The 13,422-nt window shown below is 56.1% G+C and overlaps 1 protein-coding gene across 2 annotated transcripts; it reads right to left on the bottom strand.

Moving 5' to 3' along the window:
* Window positions 1–639: 639 nt before the first annotated feature.
* On the bottom strand, window positions 640–6,020 carry DUS3L (dihydrouridine synthase 3 like). Of its 2 annotated transcripts, none has more exons than XM_042024432.1 (13): window positions 5,926–6,020; window positions 5,292–5,586; window positions 4,291–4,836; window positions 3,874–3,915; window positions 3,626–3,778; window positions 3,418–3,534; window positions 3,030–3,095; window positions 2,848–2,958; window positions 2,292–2,388; window positions 1,758–1,833; window positions 1,309–1,497; window positions 1,095–1,223; window positions 640–819 (listed from the first exon to the last, which is right to left on the bottom strand). In XM_042024432.1, the coding sequence occupies exons 1-13, from the start codon at window positions 5,967–5,969 to the stop codon at window positions 747–749; spliced, it is 1,938 nt and encodes a 645-aa protein (XP_041880366.1). In that variant the 5' UTR covers window positions 5,970–6,020; the 3' UTR covers window positions 640–746. The 2 variants fall into 2 exon arrangements, with proteins under 2 accessions (XP_041880366.1, XP_041880368.1); XM_042024434.1 differs by lacking the exon at window positions 5,926–6,020 and adding an exon at window positions 5,829–5,904.
* Between the last annotated feature and the right edge of the window lie 7,402 nt (window positions 6,021–13,422).

Here is a 13,422-nt window from a genome sequence, read left to right as displayed (position 1 = left end):
GGCCGCCATGACACCTACCGAGGCACAGGGGGCCGCCATGACACCTACCGAGGCACAGGGGGCCGCCATGACACCTACCGAGGCAGCAGCTCGCCCGGGTGCTCGTGGTGGGGGGAGATGGGGATGGTCCAGGGGGTCCCCGCGGTGCCGCAGCCCTGCGCTGTCCCTGAAACCTTGGTTTTGGGGCAGCAGAGCAGCTGAGGGGACCGCTGCTGCCTGGGGATGTCCTCTGGAGGTGGCTGTGATGGGCATCAACAGCGCTGGGGGGTCTGGGAGCACCACTCTTGCCACTCTGCTGGTGCCACTGGGGTCCCTTTAGGTGTGGGGAAGCTGCTAAGACCCTCCAGGCTGTCCCCAGAGCCTTCAGAATTCTTTGAGAAGCTTCTCTTTGGAGCTTGAATGTCAACTCTGTGTCCCCTTGGTTGTGGGGGCAGCAGAAGGGCTGGGGGGACATTGCTGCTCCTCATCCTGGGAGTTCATCACTCCCAAGGACATCCTGGTGGGAACTGAGGCCTCTTTCTCAGCGATGTGGGGCAGCTGGGACAGCTCTGGCTGTGAACTGGAGGCAAAGATCCCCTCACTAAAGGGTGTTTGTCTGCCAGGATTGATGTGCGGCAGGAAGGCAAAAAACTCACCAGCTTCTAAAAACATCAGCTTTATTCCAACTCCCAGCGCAGCTGAGGAGCCCTGCTCCTCCTCACACCCCATCCAAAGGCCTCCTGACGTGGGACAGGGCCTGGCCAGCCCTATCTGTAGGAATTGGCCTTGTGTTTTGGCAGGAAGGTGAAGCTGGGCGGGACGGGGCCCAGGAGCAGCTCACTGGGAGAAAGAATCAATTACAGAATTAATCCAGACCATAAAGCTCATCCAGTGCCACCCCTGCCATGGGCAGGGACACCTCCCACTGTCCCAGGGTGCTCCAAGCCCCATCCAGCCTGGCCTTGGACAGGGAGGAAGGACACAAGGACAACGACAAAAGCAAACCCAAGGAGGGGTCAGTGCTCAGTCCCCAGCTGTCACACGACCCTGGGGCTCTACAGGGGCTCTGCCACGTCATTTTTTAGCAATTGAAATGAAATTCGATGCTTTATTACCTTATTTTGACCCAATCATCCACGTTTTGGCTGGCCATGAGTGTCTCCAGGTAGTCCCTCCCCAGGTAATAGGGCGGCCGCTCGTTGATTCTCTGAGGTAGATGTTCCAATAATCCAACAGGAATGTACCTGGAATGAAATGAAATGTAACAGCAGTGAGTGCTGGGGTTGAATGAATTCTTTTTTAAAGATCCTCCTGGCTGGGCAGAGTTACCTGCACAGGAAGGAGAGCCACTCCAGCAGGAATTTCCTGGTTTTCTCCACTCCCTGAGTATCCGACCCCCAGTGCTCGAGGCCGTAGTTGGTGAAGTCCTTGAGGATGTCGAATCTCTCGCTGGAGGAGATATCCCAGTGTCTCTGCTCCTTGATTTCCGTGAAAAGCCAAGGTTTGATGAGTGCCCCTCTGCAGCAAAAAAAAAAAAAAAAAACGGATTGTTATTCCCACCACTGATGCTCCTGAAGATTTGAGACACTTTCCAGCACTGATTTCCCAGCCAACTCTGCTTTAAATCTTCTTTTCCATTCCAGCAAGAAGCTCCCGACGATACAAATGGATTTTACCAATTTGGGTTTGTTTAGGGATTTTTTTAATCCCTTTTTTTTTCCTTTTTTTTCCCCTTGAACCACCAGAGCTCAGGAGCAAAGGGAAACACAGGCACTTGCCTTGCAATCATGATTCCAGAAACTCCCATCTGCATGGCTCGATTTGCATCTTCGTAGGACAAAATATCCCCGTTTCCTGCCCGGAAAGGAGGGAGAAGCCAGAGGTCAAAGTGATCCGTGAGGACAAGTCAAAGTGAGCTAATCCAGGCATGGGATAAAATTCAAAATGGACACAGTGTCCAGATGCTCCAAAGAGGCTCTGGGGCTCCTGGTTTGGATTCCCAGGGATGTTTCTGATGGATGTTCCCTTACAAGGGAAAAAGGAGCAGTCTCCTCTCTCCTCCTTTACTCCCAGCTCCTTTCCCTGAGGGTTTAGGGATTCTGTGCCACAGGGGCAAGAAAACACCTGGAAAAACCCAAGTGATTCGTGTCCTACCTGTCCCTTTTCCCTGTCCCTTCCCTCTGGCACCACATCAGCAACACCAGGGATGCTCCAACCTTTCCTCTATGCTAAGCATCCTCGGGAAGCTGGGTTTTTTCCCCATTTTTAAAGGAATTTGAAACGAAATGAGTGACAAAGGAAGCCCCACGTACCAAAGAGAGGCATGGGGCTGGCGATGCGGGCGCACTCGGCGATGTATTCCCAGTCTGCGCTCCGGGTGTACCTCTGCTCCCGGGATCGGCCGTGCAGCTGTGGGAGAGAGCCAGGGACACCTCGCTGGACAGGCAGGGAGGGACGGGGGGCACTGACAGCGGGATGGGGAAAGGGAGCCTCGGGATCGGCCTCGGGATCGGCCTCGGGATCGGCCTCGGGATCGACGGGTGCTGACAGAGCGGGGTGAGCAGAGCTCAGTAAGAGATCCCTCGGGATCTGCCCCTGAATTTACAGCCAGGGGCATTGACAGGTTGGACAGGGCTTGGGGCAACCTGGGACAGTGGAATGGGATCAGCTTTAAGGCTCCTCCCCAAACCGTTCCATGGGATTCCACGATGACGGACCCAAGGCTCAGGAGCAGGTAGGAAAACACCCTCTGCACCTGAATTTTCCTCTTTTATTAGCAGAGGGCACTGAAAGGCAGGGGAAGGTCACCCCCACCCCGTCTCCAGGCTGAATTCCTCAGCCACCAACCCCACACATCTGTCTCCATACCGTGACCAGGGACGCTCCCCACTCCCGGATCTTGGGGATGATTTTGTGAGCCACGTTAACCTTTTCCTGCACCCCAGTCCGGATCTTCACCGTCAGTGGCACATCCAGCACCTGCAGAGGTGGGGGAATGAGGCCAGGCTGGACTGGGCTCCCTCAGCTCAGCTCCAGGTGCTCCAACTCACCGAGTTCATCCCGCGGACGATCTGCTCGAACTTGTTGGAGCGAGTCATCAAAGCACAGCCTCCTCCCTGAGGGACAAAACACGGCACAGTCAGGACTTTCCTCTTCTTCACACAGTGGAGAGTCCTTGGAGCTGCTCAGGTAGGGCTTGGAGCATCTCAAAGCTTGGAGAAAGTGGATCCTTCAACCAAAAATAAACCCCAGAGTGCTTTTCCCTCCCAAATCCTGCCAGCAGAGACAGCAATTCCCTGCTCCCTGAGCAGCTTAACCCCCTTCTCATTGGGATCTACTGCCCACAAATGAACTGCGAGCTCTGGATCAGACTGGAAGGAGCAATCAGGCAGCAGGGAATGAGGGAGAAAACAAGGATTCAAAGACAGAATTTCTCACCTTCTTGTAGACCAGGTCAATGGGACACCCGACGTTGATGTCAACAAAATCCACGTCGATTGTCCTGTTCAGGAGCTCTGCACACTTGGTCATGGTGTCTGGAAAGGCTCCCTCCAGCTGCCAAAGGGAAACAGCTTCCCTGAGTTCCAGAGGCAGCTTTTCCCCTGGGAAGGGAGTTATTGGTGGGCTATGGGGTGACAACACTGACCTGCACCCCGAAAATGTCCTCGGTGTGGTGGCGTTTGAGCAGAGCCCACTCGGAGGACTGGCCCTGCAGCAGGTTGGTGCACACGGCCATCTCCCCACAGGTGACATCTGCCCCAAAACGTTTGCAGATCCGTCGGAAAGGGAGGTTGCCACACTGGCAGGGACAGCAGGGACAGGGATGGTCAGATCTGCCCTGTTCCAACCGTGTCAGCGCCAAGTTTTGGCAAGAGGATGGAGTTATCCACCTACCGTGGTCAGTGGAGCCAGGTAGAGCTTGCCTTGGATTTCCAGCTGGAAAACAGGGATGGAGGAGCAGGTTAGCAGAGCTGCAGTGGCTTTTGTGGAATCACAGAATGTTCCGGGGTGGAAAGGACCTTAAGGATCATCCAATTCCACAGCCCTGCCATGGCAGTGACACCTTCCACTGTCCCAGGCTGCTCCAAGCCCCGTCCAGCCCGGCCTTGGGCACTGCCAGGGATCCAGGGGCAGCCCCAGCTGCTCTGGGAGTTCCATCCCAGCCCCTCCCCACCTTCACAGGGAGGAATTCCTTCCATATATAAGGAGTGCTCTGCCTGCCTCCCCCAGCTAAAGGCTCCCCAAGGGGTTTCTCTGCCATCTTTCCACGCACAGTCTGCACCACGGGATCAGGACACAAGGGACTCTCACCTTTTTCTTCTCACACGGCCGCAGCTTCGTGACGTCTTCATCTGTCAGCGGGCCCAGGGTTGGGGTGGAGGGAGCATCCTCAGCCCCTCGGGAGCTCTGCAGGGCCTCTGGTTTGGGATCCTCTCCCTGCTCCTGCAGCACAGGGCTGTCTCCCAGGCCCTCCTGGGGTGCTGTGCAGTTGGACACCTCTGTGCAGCCCCCCGTGGCTTTGCCTCCCTTCCCACTGTGGAGCCCACGGAGAAACTCCTCGGCCTTCTGGAAGCTGAACTTCCTCTTGCGCAGCTGCTGCTGGAGGTCCTTGGAGAGGCTGTTCCTCACCAGCAGCTTCCCGTCCCACTGCTGAGCCAGGGCGGCGTTGACCAGGTTCTGATGGCCGTCGCCGAGGTGGGCCTGGCCGAAGCGGCAGGTGACACCGTAGGGACAGCGGCCGAAGGTGTCGAAGAGGACACAGCGCTGGCCCAGGTCCGCCGGCTTCCCCGCCAGGTACTCGGACACGTCGTGCAGGAAGCGGCAGCGCGGCCCGAAGTGGCACTGCCCGGCACAGCCCTGAGGACAACACGGAGCAGGGCAAGGTGGGGATGGACCAGCACAGGCCAGAACTGCCCTGAGCACCTGAGAGCCCCCGGGGAGGTCGGGAATGCTCCCAGGGATGTGCTGCAGGAGGGGAGGGGTGGACACACCTCAGGGGAGGTGATGCTTCACTTGTCCCACTCATCCCACGTCACCCTCTCCCAGATGGTTTTTATGGAATCCCAGACTGCTTTGGGTTGCAGGGACCTTAAATCCCATCCAGTGCCAACCCCTGCCATGGCAGGGACACCTTCCACTGTGCCAGGCTGCTCCAAGCCCCAATGTCCAGCCTGGCCTTGGGCACTGCCAGGGATCCAGGGGCAGCCCCAGCTGCTCTGGGCACCCTATGCCAGGGCCTCCCCACCCTCACAGGGAGGGATTTCTTCCCAATCTCCCACCTAACCCAGCTGGAGCAGGGCCCAGTGTCCCACCTGTGTCACTGAGGGGCACAGCCTGCTCTGCTCGTAGCAGTTGGGTTTCATGCAGGGGCGGCTCTTGTTCTGCCCCCGGGCTCTCTTCTTCTCCGGGCGCTCCTTCTCCTCCTCTCCAGCATTCCCTTGGCTTTCCCCATCCTGGCTGAGCTCCTCTGCCTTCACCCGCTTGGCTGGGGGTTCGCTCTGGGAGCTGCTGACCTGCTCCTCTTCCTTCTTCTCCTCCTTTTCCTCCTCCTCCTCCTCGCCCCCTGCCCGCAGGTAGGCGTGGAACTGCTCCTTGGAGGTGAGGAACCTGCGGGTGTCCGTGGAAAAGGGGTCAAGAGCGGGGATTATGGGGGGACAGGGACTGTACCGAGGGCAGGAGGGGCTGGGCATGGACTGGGAGGCAGTATGGAGGGGTCGGGAATGTACTGGGAGGATTATGGATGGACCAGGGACGTACTGGGGGATGGAGGAGTTGGGAATGTCGTGGGAGGGGGATATGGAGAGACCAGGAACGTACCGGGGGGGTTTATGAAGGGAGCGGGCACGTACCGGAGAAGGTTATCAAGGGGCCGAGCCCGTTCGGGGGGGGGTATGGAGGGGTCAGGCACGTCCCGGGGGGTTAAGGAGGCGCCGATCCCGCACTCACCGGGCTCGAACCGGCGCCACGCCGGGCGCCGCCACCGCTGCCATGCTGCCGCGCGCGGCGATGACGTCAGAGGCGGGGCGGGCACGTGACCAGGCGCGCGCGCGGCGGGCAGTATATAAAGGCTGACCGAGGCGCGGCCTCCCCACAACGGCGGGAGCCGCGGCTGCGGGGGTGGTGTTCTGCGAGGGGTTCGGGCGCTCTCCGAGGCCTGTTTGGGGGCTGCCCGCAGCCCCTCATGGTTGTCAGGGCTGCCCAAGTAGGGAGAGAAGGCTGGCGTGCAGCCCTTGTACCAGGGAGAGGTGTCGTCCGTTGTGGCAGCTCCTTAAGGCTTCTCTTTGGGGACAGCTGGGTGTGAAGGGTCACAGCTGCTGCCCCGGGTCTGGCCCCTGAGGGTGGGCACGGCTGGAAGGACAGGGAAGAACCCCTGAGATCACTGAGTTCAACTTATGACTGGACAGCGCCATGTCAGCCAGAAGCGCAAAGTGCCCCATTGTCCTTCCTTAAACAATTCCCTGATTTTGGGGTGAGCGTCTGGCTCTTCTAGGTCCTCACTGCTGCCAGGGGGAGAGGATGGAGCTCTACAGAGATGTGGGATACTTGGTACAAGTTTTTTGTATTTTTAGTGTTATTTTTAAGCAGTAAACACAAGCACTGGCTGCACAGTGCTGAATGGATGAAGCAGCTCTTGCTCATGAGCTGCCTGGAGTGCTCAAGCTGCCCTTGCCTTTGGCCTGTGGGTGGGAGTTTGGGCTGAAAACCAAATAAACACATCAAGCGTGGTGTGTTTGACCTTTTCTCCCTCCCCTGTAGCTGCCACGTCTTCCCTGTGTTTGTGCTACTCTTTACACCCTCTCCTGGTCCACAACCCCTCCGTGATCCTCCGAGCCTGACGCGTGTGAGCAAGAACGATGCTGTAGTGAGGGGGCCGGTGTCTCATGGGTGACGTATTTGGAGCCCTCCTGGATGATGTTTCCTTTCCAGCTCCATCATCTCCACGGCCCTGTTTGACTCATGCTTGGCCTGGGCTGCTGAGAGGGCGAGAAAAGGCTGTGAAATCCAAGTGAAGCAAGACCTGGGCTCTGTCTTTTGCGTTCCTCACCCTCTGTTGAATCCAAGGCGCTTTTTTAGTCGGGTAACAACTGTCCTCTTTGTGTTCATGAGGCTGGACATGGGGTCAGCCCTGCTCTGTGGAGGTACCAACAAGGAGACAGAGGGTAACTCGTGGGTTTTGTCCTAATTTAGGAGCTGCTGGAGCCTCTGGAAGAGGGACTGCTCATGGTGTTGCAGAATTACCATGGTGCTGAGATTGTTTATGGGCACTGCAGACTTGTGTGTGTGCACGTGGAGTGGAGGTAAAAGTGCATGTGGGGCTTGAATTCTGGTGGTTTTCCTGTTTTAGCACAGTTCTTTCCAGATGCTCCGTCAGAAATGGCTTTTGGGAGGAGCTGGGAGCCTGGTGGGTGCTCCTGCTGCTGCCAAGGGTGGGCAGGTTGCACGATGGGGCCAGGCTGCTGTGGGAAGAGCTTTGGGCTGGTTGGGTGTTAATTAGTTCTGGAGTGAAATATGAAGAATGCGAAATACTATTTTAAGCTTCAGCTTGGCTGGGGGAAGGAAGGAAGGAAGGAAACGAGGCTCTGGGGATTAATGAAGTGATTTCACTGCTGTTTTTGTGGGGCAATAAGCCCGAAGTCAGAGTGCTTTGGGCTGGCTGCACCCGGCTGAGGTCAGACTTCAGCATCTAATCCCTGCTCAGGGCACTGGCTCGGCAGCTTTATGAGGCTGAGCCCTGGATGAGCGTCCCAACAAACCCTTTCCCAGGTTGGACAGGGCTTGGAGCAACCTGGTCTAGTGGAAGATGTCCTTGGCCATTCAGGGGTGGGATTGGGTGAGCTTTGAGGTCTCTTCCAACCCAAACCATTCCATGACTGTCTGCGAGGTATGGAGAGGTGCTGCTCTTGTCTCTTACATCTTCTTACCCCCTCAGGTCATGCTGAGGTTGGAAGAGGAGCCAGGGGAATGAGGAGCTGGATAAATGCAGGGTGAATATAGAGCTTGGAAGGCCACAGCTGTCAGTCCCACATCCTGCAGCAGCACTAAAGCAGCTTTAGAGAAAACCAATACCCACGAACTCACTGGGAAAGGCCAAGGCAGGAAAAAGAGAAAGGTTGATTACAGGAAAGTGGGATATAGATACAGGGAGAAGTAAGTCAGGAAAAGTTCAGCTCCTTCAAGGTCCAAGTTAAACACGTATTAATGAACCTGCCCCTTCCACAGGCTCCCACACAAAAGTCGGATGTGTCAAGCCCTGGGGTCTGGCTACCACACCAGGAATTAGCCAAAAAATGAGGCTCTGTAGCAGCCCCAGGAGCAGCTGCATGGGGAGAGAGATTTGGGCTGGTCACACTCGTCTGGAGCAGTGCTGAGTGTTGGTTCCTGGTGCCAGAGGGGTGAATGTCCCAGGTGTGGGGTTGGATGTGTGGGAAGCTGGCTGGAGCTGGGAGGGAACCTCCGGGTCCTGTCTTCTGCTCAAACCAAATCCATCCCTCATGCGTTGTCTCCTCTTTTATCCAGTCTCGTTTTAGCAGCACAGCTTCCAGCCTTCTGCAAAGGAGACTATTCCCATTGCTCATAAATCTCCTATCAGGAAGCTGTTTCCAAGATTAAAGCTTTAAACGTTTCCCCTCTCTGGTTTCATGTCCCAGCTCCCAATTCCCTCCCTGCCGTAATCACCAGCTCCATCCCCTCCATCTGGACACGCTGGGGTCTCACACCAGGCCCCTGCAAGCTCTGTCTGCTCCAAGAAAACATGTGCTGGGACAATTTGGGATTGGGGCGTGCGCCTCAAAAGCTCGGAAGCAGCCACTCCAGGCTTTGTGTCATGGAGTTTGGAAAGCTTTTCCTGCTGCAGGTCCCTCCTGGCTGGTTTAAGAGCTGACTTAGCGTTTGGAGGAGCTAAAGGTCATTATCTGGGCAAGGCCTATGGCTTTGGGATGAGCTCTCTGTGTGCTGGAGCTCGGGGTCTGTTGTGCATATCGGATCACCAGGAGCGGGGCTGGGATGAAGATCCGCGGTGACGAGTGCTGGGATCGGCGGTGCCGTGCTGCTGCGGGGGCAGGAGAGGCACGGGACAGCTGGGCTGGCGTGGGAGTGCTGGGAGCACTGTGGGACCCCAGGGCTCTTGGCTGGGGCACTCAGCCCTTTGTTAGGAAAGCCTGGAGGAGACCCCAAGTCTTTTCATCAGACCCTAAAATTAGAGGCAGCCAAGGCCCCAGTGGTGGGAGAGGCGGATTCCTTGGCAGAGGCTGCTGTGCTGATGGAAGAGGCAGGATGTGGCTTTTCCCAGTGCCCTGGGCACGGGAGTGGGAGGAAAGTCCCAATTCTCCATTCTGGGAGCTCTGGGGGGCATCTCTCACCAGCCTTTGTCCCTCTCAGCCTTCATCACCCTCAGCCCTGCTGTTCCCAGGGTCGTTCTGGGGCAGCTCCATGGGAGGCTCCCAAAAGGGACCTTCTCTTCTGGCCTCTGCTGTCACCTGAGGTCACCCCGTCCCCTTTCCGTGCGGGTTGGCTAATCCCCCGTGGCTCAGCCTGTTGGGAATTAGGGGAGTTGAGGATCTGGACAGGAAAGGTGCTTGCCTTCAACCCTTTATCTGGCCTCTTCTAATGCCCTGTGTGCCACCAGATAAAATCTGGTGTGCATTTTTAATTTTTATTTTTACATGAAAAAGCAACACTGAAATTTCCTCCTGACATTTAACTCAGTCAGTCGGTGACAAACCGAATAAACATTCCTGTTTCGCTGGGACAAAGGCTCCAAGATCCTGCTGGGACTAAAATGTTTCATCATTTCCGAAGTAAAATGTTTCAGTTTAAAAAAAAAAAAAAAATTAGAACAACAACTAAAAATGACACGTTTCAATGTTTTTCTAATTATTTTCTCCATTTTGGCTGGAGCTATTTGTCAAATCTGGCCTGGCTTCTCAAATAGCTTTGGAACCTTCCAAAACTGCTATTTTGGGGACTTTTCCTGTTATTGATGAGTAAGTTGTATCCCTGCCCTGTATTCCTGTTCATTCCAGGTGTTTTCTGGGGTGTCTTATGGTGGATGGAGCCTTGGTGCCACCCTTTCGGTGCCATGGGCAGGGACACCTTCTGCTATCCCAGGCTGCTCCAACCTGGCTTTGGACACTTCCAGGGATCCAGGGGCAGCCACAGCTGCTTTGGGAATTCCATCCCAGGGCCTCACCACCCTCACAGGGAGGAATTCCTTCCCAATATCCCATCTATCCCTGCCCCGTGGCAGTGGGAAGCCATTCCCCGTGTCCTGTCCCTCCAGGCCCTTGGAAATCGTCTCTCTCCATCTTCTTTGTCGGCTCCTTCAGGCCCTGCAAGGCCACACTGAGGTCACCCCAGCGCTTCTCCTCTCCAGGCTGAACAGTCCCAGCTCTCCCAGCCTTTCCCCACAGAGCTGCTCCATCCCTCTGAGCATCCTGGTGCCTCCTCTGGACTCTCTCCAGCAGCTCTACATCCTTCCTGTGTTGGGGACCCCAGAACTGGAGGCAGGTGGGGTCTCACCTGAGCAGGGCAGAATCACAAGAAGAAAAAAAACCCACATTTTAATTTAGCTCTGGAAAAAAATAAAACCTCGGCGCTATTTTTATCCAGAGCCCTCCCTAACACCGGATTTTTGCAGACTAAGGGTAGATGGCTTTTTTCTTCCTCCTCCTGACTGAGAGGTGGAGAGGACTGATGCAATGTCATCTAAACTTGGAGCAGCCCGTGCTGCAGCAGCTGAGGAGGCTTTGCAAAATGAGAACCATCCCCAGTTTTCCCCTGGATGAGGCTGTGCCAGTTTTCCATCCTGTCTTTGTTCTGGAAGACTCACCCTTGCCTTAAAAATGGATCTTGAGGATTTGCCCTTCCCTGCCTCGAGTGAGAGACACCCCTGGGGCTGGGACCTTGCTGATCCCTTTTGCTCAGGGATTTGTACCCAGGTGGTTTAATTTGTGTCCTGTGCCACTCCAGGCTGCTCCTGGTACCTCAGGGGATTGTGTTGTGCAGTGACCTGCATTCAGCAACACTGCAGAGCATCAGCCTGGCCAGGATCCGTCACTTCGAGCCTAACTCAGCCACAAAAAGGCAGCTGTCCCTCTCCTGTGGACATGGTTCCATGCAAGTAAGTGGGAAAAGAGGCAAGGAAACAGGTGGTGTTGTCCCTGGAAAATCGTGTTGCTGTGGAGATGGGCAGATGTCACTTGGCACAAGGGAGGGAGCGACCCAGCTCAGGTTTATCAGCCCTGATAAAGCTCCTGTGGGATCTTTGGGGTGTTAATGCAGGACAAACCATCCCCTCTGGCTCTGCTGCACTCACACAGCTCTGGCAGCCCTGCTGGGGCTCTTGGAGGGTGAAGGAGCAGCTTTTTCCAGGAGACCTTGGCTGTGCCTGGGATGTGGGAAGTGCAGGGAAAGCAAACAGGCTTTGGCTGGGCCTCGGAGCCTGGACGTGAGCAGCTCCACCAGGACTCTCTGTCCTGGAGGGAAGTGAGGAGGCTGCAGTGAGTTCTGTCCCTCCCTTTCCTGAGCTGGAAAAGTCTCTTCCCAGTTGTTTCTCCCCCTCTGTCCCTGGATCCCTTCTCAGCAGGGACTAATGCACTTGCTCTCTAGGCTGGCTTAATTCTGACATGAGATTACATCTCTGTGTGTGGGTACATGAGCTCCCTCCCCCTGCTCACGGCAGCTGAGTCCCAGCTCGTTCCAGCAGCGTTTGACAGAGAGGAAATGTCTCAAACCCATTGAATTCCTCCAGAATCCGTGGGGGTGGTGATTTGATTGAGTACCCAAATTTGCGTCCCCTCTGAGGGGTTCTTGGGAAGGAGCTGTGATTAGTGGTGTGTGAGGATGTGGGAGCTGTAGGTCATCCTCCTGTAGGGGTTTTCCTGCTCCCAGCAGAGCAGAGGACAGATCCCATTTTCCAACTTGTCCTGTCACTCCAAGCCCTTGGCCAAAGTCTCTCCCCCTGTTTCTTGTTGGCCCCTTCAGGCCTTGGAAGGCCACTATGAGCTCACCCCAGAGCTTCTCTTCTCCAGGCTGAGCAATCCCAGCTCTCCCAGCCCTTCCTTGCAGGAGAGCTGCTCCATCCCTCTAATCCTCCTCTAGACTCGCTCCAACAGACCCGTGTGCCCAAAAAGCACCCTAAACTGGGCTAGGGAAGGGCAGCCAGAGCCGCCTGTGCTCGTTTTCACCTGCAAGGCAGGACGGCAGCACAACCCTGCCAGGGCTCCAGGAGCCTTTGGACAACGCTCCCAGGCACGGGGGGGATTGTTGAGGTGTCTGTGCAGGGCCAGGAGCTGGACTGGCATTGCCAGGAAGTCTGGTCTGGCTGCTGCAGGGAGATTAGGAATAATCCCCAGTCCCCATCCATCAAACTTAATTAGGGCCATTTCCTAACGAGCCTTTGGACAGCTCAAGTGGGAGTTGTGAGGAAGACCAAGCACCTTGTCATCACTTCCAGGAGGGAGAAGGACCAACAGCCCCATGCCCAGGGCTGGGGCTGGGATTGCCCTTTCCTGGTTCAATGTAGGATCCTGCTCTCCTGAGCATGACTGAACAGCTTGACCTGTTCTCCTCCACAAAATCTCCCTGTTCCCTCTCCTTTTCCTGCCCCGGAGGTTCCTGCACCCGGCAGCATTTGCTGAACTCGGAGAGCCTCTCCCCGCAGCTGCTTTTGCTGCTGCATCTCTGCAGATCATCAATATTCATGTGCTTCATCAGCAGAGCCTCTGGAAAGAGCTCTGCAAAGCCCGAGCGGGATGCAGCGCTGGAAAAGCCTTTCCCGTGTGGGGTCAGGGAGCCGTGTGCTTGCCACGAGAGGGGGGTATGAGCCCGCGGCAGGCGGGCACTGGGTGCCGGGGTGGCTCGGGGTGCTGTGGGCACTGCCACGGCTCCATCCCGCCTTCCCAGGGATGGCAGCGGCTCGGGTGTGATCGGTGCTGCTGTTCGGGATCTCACCTGGGCACGGAGGAGCTCAGCCCACGGGGATTTTGCTCCCGGATGAGCCGCTGTGGGAGAGCTAAAGCAGAAGGGATTTTCCTGGCTGCAAGCTGGGCAGGGAATGCTGTGCACATCCCCACTCCTCTCTGGACTGGTTCGTTTTCCTTGGTAAATTCGGGTAAAATCGTTTTCCTTGGATGTACCTGTGTTTTCCCCAGGAGCTGCCCCCACTGCCCCGTGTCATTCTCCCTTTTGCACTGATGCAACTCTTTGTGATTGTGATTGCAGAAAACCGGTTTGAGGAGCTGATCTGGCTCATCCTAATTGGTTTTTTTCCCCCCTTTCCCAGGTCAGGAACATTTCTTTCCCAGGTGTTGCTTGAGCATGTTGTGTCCTGGAGTCTGAGCAAGCCTGTCTGTAAATTATCCCAGCTATTCTCTTGTACTTTGCTGTGACATCAGAAGCCTGGATTTCTCCTGCTGGGTGATCTCCAGGTCATCAAGGCAGATC

The sequence above is a fragment of the Corvus kubaryi genome, unplaced genomic scaffold, assembly GCF_017639235.1.
Source record: "Corvus kubaryi isolate FWS band 111438036 unplaced genomic scaffold, C.kubaryi_AGA036_p1.0 37262, whole genome shotgun sequence".
Classification (NCBI taxonomy): Eukaryota; Metazoa; Chordata; class Aves; order Passeriformes; family Corvidae; genus Corvus; species Corvus kubaryi.
Note: the sequence above shows the minus strand (reverse complement) of the source record. Positions and strands in the feature narration are given on the sequence as shown.